The sequence below is a fragment of the Euprymna scolopes genome, chromosome 2 (genome assembly GCF_053919585.1).
Source record: "Euprymna scolopes isolate OS-2025 chromosome 2, ASM5391958v1, whole genome shotgun sequence".
In the NCBI taxonomy this organism is placed as follows: Eukaryota; Metazoa; Mollusca; class Cephalopoda; order Sepiida; family Sepiolidae; genus Euprymna; species Euprymna scolopes.
This window is the reverse complement of record NC_136483.1, coordinates 62,118,351-62,135,928: the sequence shown is the minus strand read 5'-3', so window position 1 is coordinate 62,135,928 and position 17,578 is coordinate 62,118,351. Positions and strand designations below refer to the sequence as shown.

Here is a 17,578-nt window from a genome sequence, read left to right as displayed (position 1 = left end):
TATATTGGGTGGTTGGTTGGTTGTTTTTAATGCCAAATCTAGTGATTTTGAAGAAAAGGTTTTTAATAGAATATATCTGTTTTTTTTTCAAGTCGGTTTCTATTTAACCCATAGTTGGGACCCTAACAGGTACTACCACTGCGGGTCAGAGTGGATCTGGGAGCAATGGTAATTAAAGGGTGGCTCCACACTCCCCAAAGCCCGCAAGCTGGGGCCTCACCATCAGATATAGTTTAAGGTCGTATCCAGGACGTTTATTTATATCAGGGATAGATATTTAATTTAGGAATGCAGTCGATTATTCATTCTTTTAGAAATAACTGGATATTTAATATGTCAGTTAAAAGAATAGACAATACGAGTTTTAAAATAATGATCAACAAAATAGGTTAAAAGTGATACAAATTAATTGAAAAATTTCTTTGTTACTAGAAGCGTGCAGATGCATATACAAAGCGCATGTTTAATTGGAAAGGTGAAGGAGTCACATTGTTTCAACACGCCTCTGATATCATCAAGAAAAGAGATTCCCCAATATATTGAGACAGGGTTCAAAGTTAGAAAGTCACAGTCAGAGACAGAGCCAGAGAAGGAGGGGGGAGAAGATAAGACCATGTAGTCGTAAAGGCTTGAATCCCTGACCATCATCACCAGCTGTTATGAATAAAGAATCACCTCTATTTGTAAACTGTTGTCTTCGTTTGTCGTCATTCCACCAAAAGGAAAAGGTAAATGTGTTTTATCTATCATCTTGTAAACAGAAGTTGTATGATTCCATCAAAGTATTATGTGTCCTCATCCTCATAAAGGTGCACCTCCCATATATATCTGTGTTAACAAGAACTGTTGCATAAATGTCTCAGCTCTGTAATAATAATATGAAGCCCTCAGTCGTCGTTGTGATGTAAAAGTATATAAATATCATCTTCTGTATTATGTGTCTTCAATATGTATCCTGACTACACAACATAACGTGTATATATATATATATGTATCATATTTTAATTTGCATTATTATAAATCTGTAATATATTAAAATAAATACTGAAAAATTGGCAAATCTATTTCAATATATCATTTTGTAATTAGCTTTATTTATGTGGATTACTCACTTACTACATCTGTTGTAATTTTGCAGAGGCTGAACAGAGGCGCAACTTTTTCATAGACCTTTTTCCCTTTCCGTCGTCCACTTTCAGGGTTGACAAACACCAAAAGACGTCTGGGCCTTTTATGAACTTTGACAAATAACAAGAAAGTAAAAATTCAGGATTCAAAACTCATTTTAAATATTCACATTTTTTTTCACCAAAAAAGAAAAAAAAAAAAAAAAAAAATACAATATTCAACAAAAGCACAAAACAATAATAAAAAAAAAGCAGCAAAAAAATTTACAATATTCAATAAGGTTCAAATCTGAATCAAAAGAATAAAAATTCCATAATATGTTTATAGTAATAGTTTAACACTTAAAAATATGAACATTTTCTTTTTCCTCTATTCTCAGTTTGTACAAAAATAATGCCATCATGAGGAACTTTTGGATACAGTTTGTGGTGAACACTGGACAATAATTATGTTTGAAAAGAGTAAAAAACAAAAAACTTATGGTCAAATCAGTCAAAAATCCTTCTTGAACTTAAACGGCTAACATATATCATCTTTTTTGGATATGTAGAAGACATGGCTTTACAAGTGAATAAAGATATATTTGACAGGAAAAAAAAAGAAAGAAAAAGAGATGAAGAGTTAAAAGGAGACGTATGCAGCTTGAAATGTATCTCTCTTCAACTATTACAGTTAAATGTCAAGATGCCGTGAAAAATATAACAAAATATGGTCTACTCATCATTTAGGCATAAAATCTAATATCTTTCAGGACTTTTTATTTTTCTCCATTTCATTTTGAAGGTGAAGTTGTGCTGCCCGAACTATACTTCAGAATTGCTTTTTATGAGGATTGATAATCTTTATTATTTGGATTAGTCAGATAACTGTTCTCATCTTGGATGTTATTTTTACGTTTCAGCCGATGTAACGTCCGCCCTTCTTGTTGAACTCAAGAATCTGTATGTTGAACTCAGAAATTGTTTTGATTTAAAACGGGACTCTTCATAGATAGTTTGCTGTTATTCCATCAGCCATATATGACAGTTGAAGTAATAGACAGATAGAGGCCAAATAAAACATAGAAGAAAGTTATAAGGATGGATTTTAAAGAAAAAGTGATAAATAAAGACCTGGCTAGAGATAGATTAGTTGGAAAGTCAGTTTCTACTTACTGTAGAAGCCATTTAATACATGCATAACACATGTAAAAGAGACGTTAAAATCTAACATAATAAAAATAATAATAATAATAATATTATTATTATTATTATTATTGTGCATCAGGATTTTTGTCAATTGTTGCTACTAATCTCATCTCCGTCGTCTTTCAGGATGCTTCACCACCGAATCTACACGACTTCTCCAGTTCTCTCGATCTCACATGACAGTTTGCAGATCCCGAACACTTTCCAATCCTGTGTCCTGTAGCAGGTTGTCAATGTAGGTAATTCTTCTACCACGATTTGGGTGTCCATCTGTTGGTACCCAGAGAACTGGCTTCCTCTTTGCTATGTTTCATGCAGTGTCCGGCTAATCTAATCCTTCTCTGCTGAACTTTTAGTGATACTAGTGGTAGGTCACCATAAAGCTGTTGGTTTGTTGCGTGGCTTCTCCATGATATATTGATGGCCATCCTGAGGATCCGTGTGCTACTAACGTGCGAGTGAATTTCCTGTAGTCTGGCACTATCATGCTTGTTACTGAATTGAAATAGACTGAGATACGATGGATACGATTAGACCAATCCACCATTAGACCAATCATAGGTCACAATGTAAAAAAAAAAAGAAAAAATATAAAGTAAATCACTCAACTATGATTATAAGGATTATAATGGCTGCCCAACATGAAGGTTTGATGACCAATTCTTTTAAGAAGATGAGTGGTCTCAGCAATGACAACAAGTGCAGGTTCTGCCACACAGAAGTAGAGTGTCAACACCCAGCTGTAAGGTTCTGCTGGGGGACATCTACTATACAATGCGACACAATGGAGTGTGTAAATATCTCCACTGGACCATCTGTAAAAAAATGTTGAAGATCGAATGCAGAGGAAAGTCCTGGAAACATGTTTACCAGAAAAAACAGAAATAAGACGTACACTATCTTCTATGATTACGCACTTCCTACTGATACATACCTAGAAAACAGAGCTATTAAACCTGACATATAGAGAAAGAAGCAACCTTAGTAGAAGTTAGTATTCCCAATGGTGGTGGGTTAAACAGAACTTATAGGGAAAAGATAACAAAATACCAAGGTCCTATGTACAATATAAAAAGAAACTGGAATCTTAGGAAGATCTCCATCATACCAGTAATTATAGTAGTAATTGGACTCATGAAAAGAATTTCAAAAGCTACCTAACAAATATACTCAATGAACCAAGTGCAAGAGAGATACAAACAATTGCATTTAAAAGGACAGTTACAATCTTAAAAAGATATCTCAGTTGGAATGTTTGAAATAGTGGATGTCTGAAACCCTCAGCTAAAACCAAATAAAGAAATTAAAAAAAAAAAGTCCTGGGAATTCAAAGTTTGATTTTTTTTTGTTACTCATGTAGAAATATTAAGGATAGAAAAGAAACTTTACTAAAGAAGGATACAAGTTGAACAGTTCAATTTAGCAATTGCTATGATGGGTTAGCAAGTTCTACAAAATATAATTAAAAAACAACTATTTCATTCCAAATATTGCCACTGAGATGTACAGAGCTACTGTGATTATGGCCCAGATTTATAGTGGACATCCTAAGTGGGGAGTTTTGTGGCAAGATGTTTGCTCACATTAGATTTAAATTTCTGAATGTTGGTACGATTTGGGAAACAGGGAGAAAATTCCAAAGGCAAGGAGATGAGAAAAGAAGCCACTTAGAAAGTTTTTCGGCATCTTCAGCCATCTAGACTGAAGTGGTGCGATTTTGCTGCTAGTCTGTTGATCGGGGGTATTTCCATTGGGTTGGTTCAAATGCAGTAAATTCATTGGAGCACATTCCGTGAAAGCACAGGGATGAAAGCTTGTGATGATGGGACAGGGGCTGGAGCTTGATATACAGCACAGAACCTTTTTAGTTAGAGATTCTTTTTTGCAGCCTGTCCCCAAAAGGGGAGAGACTATCGGTTAATGCACTAGCCCAAATATAGCAACAATATGCCATGCATAGCGAATAGTGGCTTGATAGACGTATAGGATACTGGTAGGTGTGAAAAGTTCCTTAGCTCAGTTGCGGGAGTCAACCTTCTTTGCAGCAGATTTGGCAGTATCTTCTATGCATTTATTTCTATATATGTTGCTTGTGAATGTTAGATTGAGAAGTTGTTATTCATTTTCTAAGAAAAACCAGACGATTCTATTTCCCATGATTTAGATAGTATATGTCGGATTTTTTTATGAAATTGTACTTGAATAGTGTTTTTGTTTTTTTTTTGTTTTGTTTTTTTAAGAGGGTGTCTAATTTTGACTGTTTTTTTGTTTTGTTTTTTAAGAGGGTGTCTAATTTTGACTGTTTTTTTGTTTTGTTTTTTAAGAGGGTGTCTAATTTTGACTGTTTTTTTTTTGTTTTGTTTTTTTAAGAGGGTGTCTAATTTTGACTGTTTTTTTTTGTTTTGTTTTTTTAAGAGGGTGTCTAATTTTGACTGTTTTTTTTTGTTTTGTTTTTTAAGAGGGTGTCTAATTTTGACTGTTTTTTTTGTTTTGTTTTTTAAGAGGGTGTCTAATTTTGACTGTTTTGTTTTTTTTTTTTTAAGAGGGTGTCTAATTTTGACTGTTTTTTTGTTTTGTTTTTTTAAGAGGGTGTCTAATTTTGACTGTTTTTTTTGTTTTGTTTTTTTAAGAGGGTGTCTAATTTTGACTGTTTTTTTTTGTTTTGTTTTTTTAAGAGGGTGTCTAATTTTGACTGTTTTTTTTGTTTTGTTTTTTTAAGAGGGTGTCTAATTTTGACTGTTTTTTTTTGTTTTGTTTTTTTAAGAGGGTGTCTAATTTTGACTGTTTTTTTTTGTTTTGTTTTTTTAAGAGGGTGTCTAATTTTGACTGTTTTTTTTGTTTTGTTTTTTAAGAGGGTGTCTAATTTTGACTGTTTTTTTTGTTTTGTTTTTTAAGAGGGTGTCTAATTTTGACTGTTTTTTTGTTTTGTTTTTTTAAGAGGGTGTCTAATTTTGACTGTTTTTTTTGTTTTGTTTTTTAAGAGGGTGTCTAATTTTGACTGGTTTTTTTTGTTTTGTTTTTTAAGAGGGTGTCTAATTTTGACTGTTTTTTTTTTTTACACTTATCACAAAGGTCAAGGCAACAAGTTAAGTTAGTTAAACTTTGTTTTCCTATAGCTTTTTCTTATATACTTTACTCACGTAAAATAAATAAAATATACTATAGTTCTGGGATTGACTTATGTTTGAAGTATAATATTTTAATTGATCTAATAAGCTATCGTCTTAATTTAATTGTAACTGACATGTAAGTCGCATCTCTTCTAACTCTGTATTTATTACCCAATTTTGTAATTTTTGGTCTCACCGACAAAGGAAGGATTGGACCTAGTAATTCAATCCCATTTATCCGTTCATTTGTTTGCACTGTTCTCAATAACCACGCCTTAGATTTTTTTGAAATTTTGCACAAACATTAGTGAGTAAATTTTTGCCAGAACGAATATTTATTTTTGTTTAAAAAAAAAAAAAAAAAAAAAAAAAAAAAAAAATTATATATATATATATAAAATCATGTTGACACACTGGTTCCCGTTAGATCACTGAAGTTAAGTAACGTTGAGCCTGGTAAGTACTAAAATGGGTGACTATTTGGGAATTTCAGGTGCTGTATGTGCTCTCCACTTATTGTTTCTAGTCGTCTAGAACATCTCCTTGCCACTAGACTCAAGCAGTGCCGATTCAGGAGAGGTGTGGTTGGAGATTTCACAACCCTTGTCTCACAGTTATTTGCGCAGCTACTCTTACAAGGGTTATCTATTATCTCTTGATATTGAATGGAGGCATCGAAAAATATAAAATTCAAAGATTTATCTTATTTCAGTTTTGTTTAAAAAGACTGGGTTTTCTTCAGAGTTTATTTTCCTTAAAAATGTTATTGCAATTATTTTTTTATCTATCAGGTGAAAAAGTTTTTGTCGGCTTATAGAAGAGACATTTTAAACGATTGTAATTTATTTTATGCATATTGTTATTACTTCTTCGACATATCACCATGATTAATTTATAACTTTTTTTTTAGATTATTAAAGCATCATCAATATTTTTATGCAATATTCTCACTCATGTTGACCTGAAAACGATCTACTGTAGTCAAGAGAAAGGGAGTCATCATGATAATTCTCGAACTTGTACAGCACTAGTGACCAAAGATCTAAGAAAATTTGGCTGGGAAATCTTGCCACATCCTCCATACTCTCCTGACCTAGCTCCCTCATATTATCACTTATTCCAAGGATTGCAAACCGGTTAGATGGACTCAGGTTAACATTATGAAATGAGATAAAACACAAGTTAGATTCATCTTTCACATCAGGACGTAAAGTTTAAAGTAAGACATTATAAGTTCATTCACAGATGGAATTAAGTTATAGAGAGCAAAGATCGTCAGTCATGTTATTTGGATTATTCGAACTACTGTTCTCATCTTGAGTGGTATTTTCACAATGTTTCGATCGATATAACCTCTGACCTTCTTCAAGTGTATTGCGTCAAATTCTGACATTTTCCTGTTGAACTAGAGGATTTTTCTGTTTAACTCGAGAATCTGCACGGAATTTCAAACAGAAACCTTTATTTAGTCTATGGGTGTAGCATGTTCTCATTCTGTCAGCCATGACTGAGTAGCAGTCCTAAGTAATTCGTAATTATATTTGAGTGTCGGGTGTAATTAAAGTTAAATAATTCTGGCTAATAGTTTTTCTTTTCTTTTAAAAATAATTAATATATGAAAAAAAAAAAAAAGATGGGCTTCTCAGAAACAAGTGAAAATATACTATATATGCCACCCTGCGAATTAAATAAAGGGTTCTGTTCAAAATTCTGTGCAGATTCCAGAATTCGACAGAGATTCCAGAGTTTTACAAGATACACCTAAAGAAAGTCGGAGGTTACATCGACCGAAACGTTGTGAAAATCACACTCAAGATGAGAACAGTAGTTTGAAGAATCCAGATAATATGAATAATCAATCCTCATCTCAAAAATTCAGAAAGGTTGTTAGTATTACGAATAAAGATTTGCATTTTTTATTTTCAAAGGCAAAATCTTTCGCCCTGGCCTGATTCTTACCTGAAAGTAAAAGACTGTTTATAGTTTCTGCTGTTGTCGAACAATCGGATTCACTTCCAGAAAGAATCAACGTGTTGTGAACCAGTTTCTTCTCTTTGCAGTCTTTGATGTAATGAACGGTCAAAGTGGATTCTTGCTTCCCATCATTGGCAGGGCTACATTCAGCAGACATCAATTTAGTAATGGACACTGGAGAAGAAAAAAAACAAATAAACAAGAACACAATTTCTTAAAATACACCCATTAATCTATTAAAGTGAAATTGTCTGTATGCGTATGTGTGTACATTTCCCTACTAAATTACTCTGTCAATTTTTAGTCTACAAACTCGAGATTTGACATAATGTGTATTGAGATTTGGAAAAATCTTTTTAATCGGTTTTCGGTGAGAAATTTGGCTGTCAAGGGATCAAAGTTCAACGATTTGACCTTTGAAAACTCTACCAAACTGCTCCGCCAATTTTGGGTCTAAACACTTGAAATTTTATATGTAGATTACGTGAACATGAATCAAACTTTATGACTTGATTTGAGCCTAAAACAATAAATAAAATAAGTGAAAATTGAGGTCAAAGTTTAAAAAAATTTGACGTCAGCGGTCTCTACCAAATTACTCAGCCAATTTTTGGTCTAAACATTTGAAATTTTACTTAAAGTGTATTCAGAAATAGGACAAGCTTTTAAATCGATTTTTGGCTGAAAATTTGGCTGCCAAGGGATCAAAGTTCAAAAGATTTGACCATTGCCGTCTCTAGCTAACTAATCAGCCAATTTGAGGTCTGAACATTTGAAATATTATATAAAGGGTATTCAGACATGCAGCAAGATTTTTAATCAGTTTTTGGGCGAAAATTTGGCTGCCAAAGGGCAGAGTTGAAAGAGTTAACCTTTGCAGACTCTATCAAACTCCTCTGCCAATTTTGGGTCTAAACACTTGAAATTTTAGATGTAGGTTACCTGGATATAAGTCAAACTTTTTAATATATATATATATATATATACATATGAACATAAATTTATGAACAGTAAATAGGGCCTGAGCAAAGCTGGGCTGAACTGCGAGTAATATAAAAAAAAAGATCTGTATGACGTACGAGGTACCTTCAATAAGTTTCCAGACTTTTTTTTTTTCGTATGGGCACTTTTATTGATAATACACACATGAAACTGTAGTCCCCTTCGAAGTAATCTCCTTCGGCTGCAATGCACTTGTTGTACCGTTCCAACAACTTCTGGAAGACCCCATGGAAGTCCTTTTGTATGAGCATGTCAATGATCTTCATCGCAGCCTCTTTCATCTCAATTGTCTCATAACGACAACCTCTAAGGTTTTCCTTGAGCTTAGGAAATAACCAAAAGTCACAGGGAGCAAGGGCTGGACTATAGGGAGGGTGACGAACTGTCTTGATGCTCATCTTAGTCAAATAGTCTGTGATCTCTCTGAACATACTCGGGACAAAATTAATGTAAATCTGTCACATCTTCAGTTCCTCACAAATAATTATAAACAGTTCCCACACTGACATCAAACTGTGCACTTATTGTCTCTATAGACACACGACGGTCCTTAGACATGAAATTCTTTATTTGGCCAATCAACTCTTGTGTTCCGATTTCTTTACTCCTCCCTCATCTCTCATCATCCCTCACAAACTCACTGCCTTCCTTGAATCTCTTATGTCACTCAAAAACTGATGCTTGATACATGCAAGATGGTCCAAAAGTAGTCTGAAGTATTACATATGTTTCTGTGGCAATTTTTACAAATTTTAAACAGAATTTTATTGCATATCGTTCTTCTAAAGTGTCCTCATGTTCAGATGGCACAACCAAACTTTAGTAGGGTGTATTCCAATTCCTGCTGTAGCTGTTCATTTGAACCTGAAATCATAAAAATTGGTCAGTCATCTCATAAGATGCATAGCAATAACATAAAAGAGTTTATGACAATTTTAAATGTCTGTACAAAAAAGTTTGGAAACTTATTGAAGACGCCTCATATGTGATAGTAAGAAAATGTATTCTAAACATCACATAAGTCGATCAAGAAGATTTGTTTTATAAAGAAAATCATTTTTAAGCGAATTTGGGATTTTCCTATGTCTTCATGTTACGAATAGCTTTCTAAAATCTTGCAAGTTTGAATTATTTGAAGTTGTCCCTCATTTTTCAGCCTGTTTTGATATCACTGCTATTTGCTTGGCCACAAAATCTGATTATCTTATTTACAAATAAAACTACTTTATCAATTTACACGATTTTTGGTGTATGATATTTTCTTTTAGTCACGTGTATGTAAAGATTTTTTTTTTTAATATAGGGGAATTCTGGACAAACACCAAATGTTTTTAATCGATATTTTTCCATTTAGAAATGAACACTGAATAAGAAAACAAATAAACAAGAGTGGTGAATATTAATAAAGTATACTCATTAATATGCATAAAAATAAAATAAAAATACCAGCGATGGTTGACGCTATGTTGTTTTGAAAAAAGAAAAACCGAATGAATTTATGAAATGATCAACGTTTCGTCCCTATCGCAGAGGACATCTTCAGGATATTAAAAGGAAAAATACAAAAGAAGAAAACGATCATAGACCATACGAAAATTTATATAATAATAAAACGTCTTTATTTCATATTTTTCCAAATACAAAAAACAAAACAAAAAAATACAAATATTAAGAGGAGCAGCGATAATGTATTTTTTTCAATCAATTTATTTATTCTTCATAATAATAAGTTCAGAAAAAATTTAAAAAACACAAAAGACAACAGCAGCATAATAAAAAAATTAGTAATTAAGATGCTACAACTTGCGAAAATTGTGCACTCTTCATCAAATACCAAAATACACACTAAAACTATATATATATATATATATATATATATATATATATATATATATATATATATATATATATCCACTTATATTCAATTTGAAAAAGAAAACTTCAGAAACAAACACAATTATGATTCAGGGTAAATCAGTAGATAAAAAAAGTAGTAATAAAAATAAATCAAAGATAAACGAAATAAAAAATGCAAAATAAACAAAAACTAAAAAAAAATGTAAAAAACTAAAACTAAAACTAAAAAAAGCAAAAGATAAAACAAAAAGTAAAAAACGAAAAGTAAAAAAACAAGTAAAACACAAAAAGTAAAGCACAAAAAGTAAAAAACAAAAAGTAAAAAATCAAAAGCACAAAATAAACAACAAAAGTAAAAAAAAAGTTAAAAATAAGAAGTAAAGAAAAACAAAAAATAAAATAAAAAGTAAAAAACAAAAAGTAAAGAAAACAAAAAGTAAAAAATAAAAAGTAAAATTAACAAAAAGTAAAAATAATACCAAAAGTAAAAAAAAAGTAAAAAAAAAAAAAGTAAAAAATCAAAACTAATTTAGAATTTATGCACTGACAGTCTCATATAAATTTATGAATCCTCAACTTCCCTTCAGCTATGGAATTTTGTATTTTATGAGTTACTTATAAGATGTTTTAACGTTTGGAGATTAAATAACAAGTAAAAAAGATGACCCACCAGAAAAAAAATAACAGCAATTTCTCTGCAACCTATCTTACACAGATATGATGTTGCTAGTCTCAGTTATTTCTATAAATACAACTAGCAATGGGTGCCCGGCGTTGCCCGGGTGTTTGGAGGTGTATATTGAGCAAAAAAAAAAAAAAAAAAAAAGACAAAAACCCGGTAATTTTTTTAAACTTTGACCCCTATTATAACCCCTTAATATTTATTGTTTTGGGCTCAAATCAAGTTATTAAGTTAGATCCATGTCCAAGGAACCAATATCTAAAATATCAAGTGTTTAGACCCAAAATTGTCAGAGGAGTTTGGTAGAGTTCTCAAAGGTAAAATCGTTGAACTTTGACCCCTTAATCGCCAAATTTCTGGCTGAAAACCGATCACATCGATTTTCCCAAATCTCCATACCCTGTATATCAAATTTCGAGTCTGTAGACTAAAAATTGACAGAGTTATTGCGTAGGGAAATGTACACAGACACACACACACAGACACGTTCAATTTTATAGATATATAGATGGATAGATTATGGCATATGTTCTTCAGAATTGTCTGATCCATTCCCTGCTTCCTTTGTTCAGCTTGTTTGACTCGTTAATCTCATGGTCTCCGTCAATTTGTTTTGATACCTCAGTGTAATACTTAATCTAGTAGCTGCTTTTCACGAACTTGTTGAACTCCCTTTCTGACTGTTTTCCTCCTACCTACCTGGCCTTTTTAAGACTAAGATCAATAGACATTGTCTTTTCAATAATCATCTTTCGCTCTTGTTAATTCTTTGTCAAGTGGCATCACGCCTTGTTTAGAGCGATTTCCATTGACAAAAAACAACAAACTCAGTGTGTGCGTGTGCAATTCAAATTGTTTTAGCATGAATATAATCATACTAATTATCCTTTTGCCTACACTTTCGTTGAGGTGGGGAGGGGCAACACGACAACACAAACACTATTCAAGCATGATTTAACAATTTTTTTATTTGAGATAAAAGACGAATCAGGTTTTAGTGCAGTCAGTTTTTTTTCCCAAATGTGCAATTTCACCACTCCCATCTTTGTGAGTAGTCTTAACAGTTAATTTAGGACATTTCTTCTTTCTTTTTTTAATCTATGATTAAGATTTACAATTGTCATGCCACTGATAAAGATGTTTACAATGACAAATGTTTGTCCTAAAATTGTAAATTGTACCGTTTAAATCTATGGTTGTCAGCTCTTTTTATCACTCAAAAGCAGAAAAGTAATTTTCGATACATACCAACTAGAATACTCGTTTCAAGGTTGGTATTTATTTATGTACATTTCACCGTGGAAAAATGTGATACAAGGTCAGAAGTTAGAGATTGAAAAATCAAGGCACAGAAGCAAGATCCCCAACTCTAAAAATGGCTTGGATTTTATTGGATCGATTGTCAAGAACATATCCTCGACTTGTATATATATAAAAAAAAACGAGGCGCACATGGTTCAGTTTGCCTGTTTTTCGGCAAAATAACCCCTTTTTAAGTTATTTAATTCCCAACCCGAACAATTCATTGGTTTAGTTTTTTAATCACATATTTTTTCTTTCTAATGCTCAAACATGGTTAATTGCATTCAATTTATTGAACACAAATTATTTTTTACTTATAGCTGAAGTAAAATTGTAGGTTCATCCCCTTTCTAACAGATTTTGGATGTAATTAAATACAACAGATCTGATAGGATTTGAACCCCGCATAGAGCGTTTCAGTACCATACTCATATCAAAGCAACACTCAGAAACACTCACATTCAAAAGAAGCTTCATGGGAATATCAATTATCCAAGTGGTACTCAGTCACTTGTATATTGTAATGATGGTTTTAGGTTTTTGCAATTCTTGCAAGGAGGTGTCAACATCCTCCTACATATGGTGCCTGATATTCCCACATGGTTACCCATCTAATACTAACCAGTGACCCAACGTATTTCCATTTCAGTATCCATTAACATCAATCACACGATCTTTCCTAGGTACTCCTAGCCTTGTTAATAAGTGCAATGGGTTGAACTCAACAATTTGTAAAGCTATCAAAAGCATACTGTTATGTAAAAATAGAGTTTACAAGCGGATAGATAAGAGAATTAAAAAAAAATGGTTTAATTTTGTTAATCTAAGCCTCCATTCTTCATGCAATTTCAACTTTTGCAGATTTGGGCAGGTATTTCTTTTTCCAGTCTACTGAACTGCCTTGATGCATGTACAGTGGTCAACTTATTTAATAGAGTACCATTGGTAATATCGTTGTTAAAGTAAACTGTTGGTAATATCGTTGTTAAAGTAATATCGTTGTTGGTAATATCGTTGTTAAAGTAAACTGTTGCAAGTATTAGAGTCTAAAAGTTAATTTAATTAACCTGAAGTAGAAAACATTTAACAAGCATAAATAATGTATAATAACTAACCAGACTGAGCCTAAGTACAAATATACACATTCATTAACACATCAACAAATATACACATTCATTAACACATCAACAAATATACACATTCATTAACACATCAACAAATATACACATTCATTAACACATCAACAAATATACACATTCATTAACACATCAACAAATATACACATTCATTAACACATCAACAAATATACACATTCATTAACACATCAACAAATATACACATTCATTAACACATCAACAAATATACACATTCATTAACACATCAACAAATATACACATTCATTAACACATCAACAAATATACACATTCATTAACACATCAACAAATATACACATTCATTAACACATCAACAAATATACATATTCATTAACACATCAACAAATATACACATTCATTAACACATCAACAAATATACACATTCATTAACACATCAACAAATATACACATTCATTAACACATCAACAAATATACACATTCATTAACACATCAACAAATATACACATTCATTAACACATCAACAAATATACACATTCATTAACACATCAACAAATATACACATTCATTAACACATCAACAAATATACACATTCATTAACACATCAACAAATATAATGAAGACATGTCACAACAAATACAAATGTTTATTAACTCACCACCTGAGTGGAATCTCTATCTTAGGAAGGGGATATTCTGCCAATGCTGGAATACGCCCAGCATGGTAGAATAATTTTTCCCACTTTTGTGGATTGTCTCTATCATGTAAGGTTGGATTAGGGGCTAGGATAGCATCATCTTGCATTCCTCTACACGGATTTTGATTCACCATGGGGGAGGCATGCTTTCACCTTCCACTGTTTAGGTCTCACTGCCCAAGGGGAAGTAATCCACTGATGTCTTAGCAACCGGTGTTCATCTTCATTATTCTCCTACACTGAAAATCTGTGAGGATGTTATTCTGGATTTTTCCAATTATAGTCAAGCTTGTCTGCCCTTTTTGACTTTCAATTTATGTTCTGCAGATGGGACGACGATAACAAGCAAAATATGGTCACATCTGATTAATGATTATCTTCCTTTCAGATTTCCCCAAGATGAAAATGTCTTTTTTGTCTGCTTGACCACATCTAATTATCCAACCAAATGGACAGTAAAAACCGGAAGTCAAACAGAGCAGATAATCTTGACTATATCCATTTTTTCTTATAGAAACTTGGTCCTAGCATTAAAATACATCCAATGGTAAGACCCATCTGTAGGACAGTTTGAGTTACGACTGATACAGCATTTGCCCTGGCTAGGTTGAGTTGGCTTTCTTCAAAGGAGGAAGTTTGTAGGGATATTAAATTCACAAATGTCCCTCAGTTGTGCATGCACACAAATGCTATGACCTTATCAGAGCACATTCCATTAAAGTACTTGTAAAACAGACACAAGGTTACAATATTGAGTTAATGGGAGGGTCGGAGCTTGGCTGATAATGTGGGATCGATTAGATTTGACTCTTCTTTGGACCCTGTCTAAGAGTGAGAGAGTAGTGGTAAATGCATCATCCCATATGTGGCAACAATACTCAATGCATTAGTGAATGGTGGCCTTGTAGGTATGAGTAATCTTCTAGCACAGTAGAAGCATCTCACCTACCTTGCAGCAGCTTTGGCAATGTCCTCAATGTATTTGTTCCAATTCATGTTGTCTGTGAATGTTAAGCTGAGGAGTTTGAATGATGATATCTCATGTAGAGTGTTATCAGTTGTGTAGAAGGTATTTTGTAATTGCTAGAGGAAAGAAGCTTAGTCTTAGTAGCATTAAATGTTACCATCCACTTATAGCCCCATTTCACTACAGACTGAAGTTCAAGATCCATTCTTATCCAAAATCATGATACGTTAGAGATTTAGCTGTAGGGTAAATAGAATGTATTGTTTGCAGAATATTTATTTACAAAATTGTTATGGGGTAAGCTGATCTACTTATTTCAGGACTAATGGATTTACCAAAGGCTATAAATATAGTTGCATCCAACTATTTGGTCGCCATTGCAGAGATATGCCAGTCAAAGTTCCGATTTTAACAATCAATATGGTAGAAACTGGGTCATTTCGGTGGCCTTTTATCTAGCAGTTTGAGGCATTCGTTTTGAATAGTTCTAGATGTTATGGGGTAGTAATTTGTGACAGTTATGGCCCCAGAATGATGATGTGTACTTCTGTAACATACTAATACAGTTTTCGTTAATTATACAACTGTGTTTGTTGTGATTATTACAGGCATGCAAGGCTGCAGCAAAACTATACACATACAAAACAATTTGAACTTGAAGCAGAAAAATTTAACCAAATGTTTGAATTTGTCATTAAGTGATCCCAAAGGAGTTGGTATGTTGTAAAAAGAAAAATAAACTGATATAATGAATATGAGCACATCTGGGTCTTTCCCCACAAAGATATGATTGGCTGGTTAAGCTATGAATACTGACTTGTAGAGCAGCTTACGAGACATCAAAACGATAAACTGAAGGCCTCATACTAAGGATATACCAACTCTAACCATGGACATCATAATAGCTAAAACCACTCAGTTATTTCAAACGAATATATCTTTTTCACGGTACATATCACAAAAAAAAAAAAAAATCTAAAAACGATTAAGATTTTCTTAAATTTTAGAACAAGAAAAATAATCAATAATTATGGATCGATAACATCTACTCAATATTTTTTGTTTGATTGAAGCAAGAAATGAAGATGTTATACTTACATTGAAAAGGTTTCACCTTGGAATCCCCAGCTTCATTCTGTAAAGTGAGATAGTCCGAATCCAGAAACAGTTTGGATTTTTTCTTTTGCCATAAAAACATCAACGGAAATTTTGAGAGGGCTTCATTCCCATCGGAAATTGGTTCACTAGAACCAAGGGTCTCTATAATATCACCACCCCCTGCCATTACCTGGAGATTCCTGTTGGATACCAACTTCTACCTGCAAAGACAAGTCAGGAAGAACCGTTTAGAAAAAATATCAACTAATAATTAATTATCACACAGATATATATGTTACTAGCAGGGAGACCCAACGTTACTAAGGATTAAATGAGGATCAATAAATGTTTCACACTCCCATATTTTATTGTCATCAAAATCTGTGAAACTGCCAATTTTTAAACCAAATCGATTGATTGCCTGCTTTAGTTAGAGACCCATCACAGTGCATCAGGAGAAAGTTTCACATGCCTTGGTCCACAATACATTGTAGTCTACATTGCACTGTAGTGAATTAACTGTGGATTTTATGAAATTATTTTTTATATATAATGGCTTGAATTAAAGTTTAAAATAAGAAAGTCAAGTTCAACTGTGCTCTAAACAGAAATATTAATTTCAAACATACTCCTGTCATATCAAAAAATCTACAGATGACTTTATAGGTCGAGCCTTTCTGCTTGTGTGGTAATAAAACTTCTCAAATGCACTTGTGTTGTTAGGCTGTATAAGGTGTTAACTTTGGTCAATTTCGACTGTTCCTTTTTTCATTGGATTTTTTCGATTATCAATACTTATCAAGGACATTCCAGTACAAAGTCTATCAAAGAACACTGTCAGATACATAAAGTACATTTGTGTGAAATAAAAAAAAAAATCAGTTCTGCTGTTTCGGATTCCATAGGGAACGAACTCTTTCATGCACAAAAAGCCCTTTTAATATAATAGTAGAGATAGAGATTATATATATTATTTATTATATTTCAGAACTTTTGAGATTAGGATTTATAATTTATATTATTCAGACTATCGTTCTTATCTGGGAAATTATTCTCACAATGCCCAAGTTCTTTTCCAGTTGATCATTTCGGTTTCATATATATTCTAACTAAAATAGAAAGATTTTATTTCTAACATTATAACAATAAAAAAAAACAAAAAACAATCATTTAAAACTAGATTAAAACATCCAGAGGAACTTGCTGATTCGAAATATGCCATTCGTTTTGCTTGAAAAATCACCCAATGAAAACTGATAGTCTAACGGACAGACATAAACGACTTTATTAATAGATTTTAGATAAACTTCATTTACTATTTTCAAGATTTTTTCTATTTGAAAAAGTGATGGGAATTCCTCAGAAGAAAATCTATATAAATAAAACAGTAGGCGTATATATATATGTGGGTGTGTCTGTATGAAAATATTTAACCAATAAACTATTAAACTACTGGTCACAT

The 17,578-nt window shown here is 32.5% G+C and overlaps 1 protein-coding gene across 6 annotated transcripts in view; it reads right to left on the bottom strand.

Annotated features, from left to right (window-relative positions):
* Positions 1-17,578, bottom strand: part of LOC145291514 (ceramide kinase-like protein) — a 149,812-nt gene that overhangs the window by 65,620 nt on the left and 66,614 nt on the right. For all 6 annotated transcript variants that reach the window (XM_080137485.1, XM_080137492.1, XM_080137507.1 and 3 more), the window contains exons 2-4: positions 16,117-16,337; positions 7,385-7,573; positions 1,113-1,238 (exon numbers count right to left, since the gene is read on the bottom strand). In XM_080137485.1, coding sequence (XP_079993611.1) covers positions 1,113-1,238; positions 7,385-7,573; positions 16,117-16,303 — 502 coding nt within the window. In that variant the 5' untranslated portion in view covers positions 16,304-16,337. The remainder of the gene's footprint in view (positions 1-1,112; positions 1,239-7,384; positions 7,574-16,116; positions 16,338-17,578) is intronic.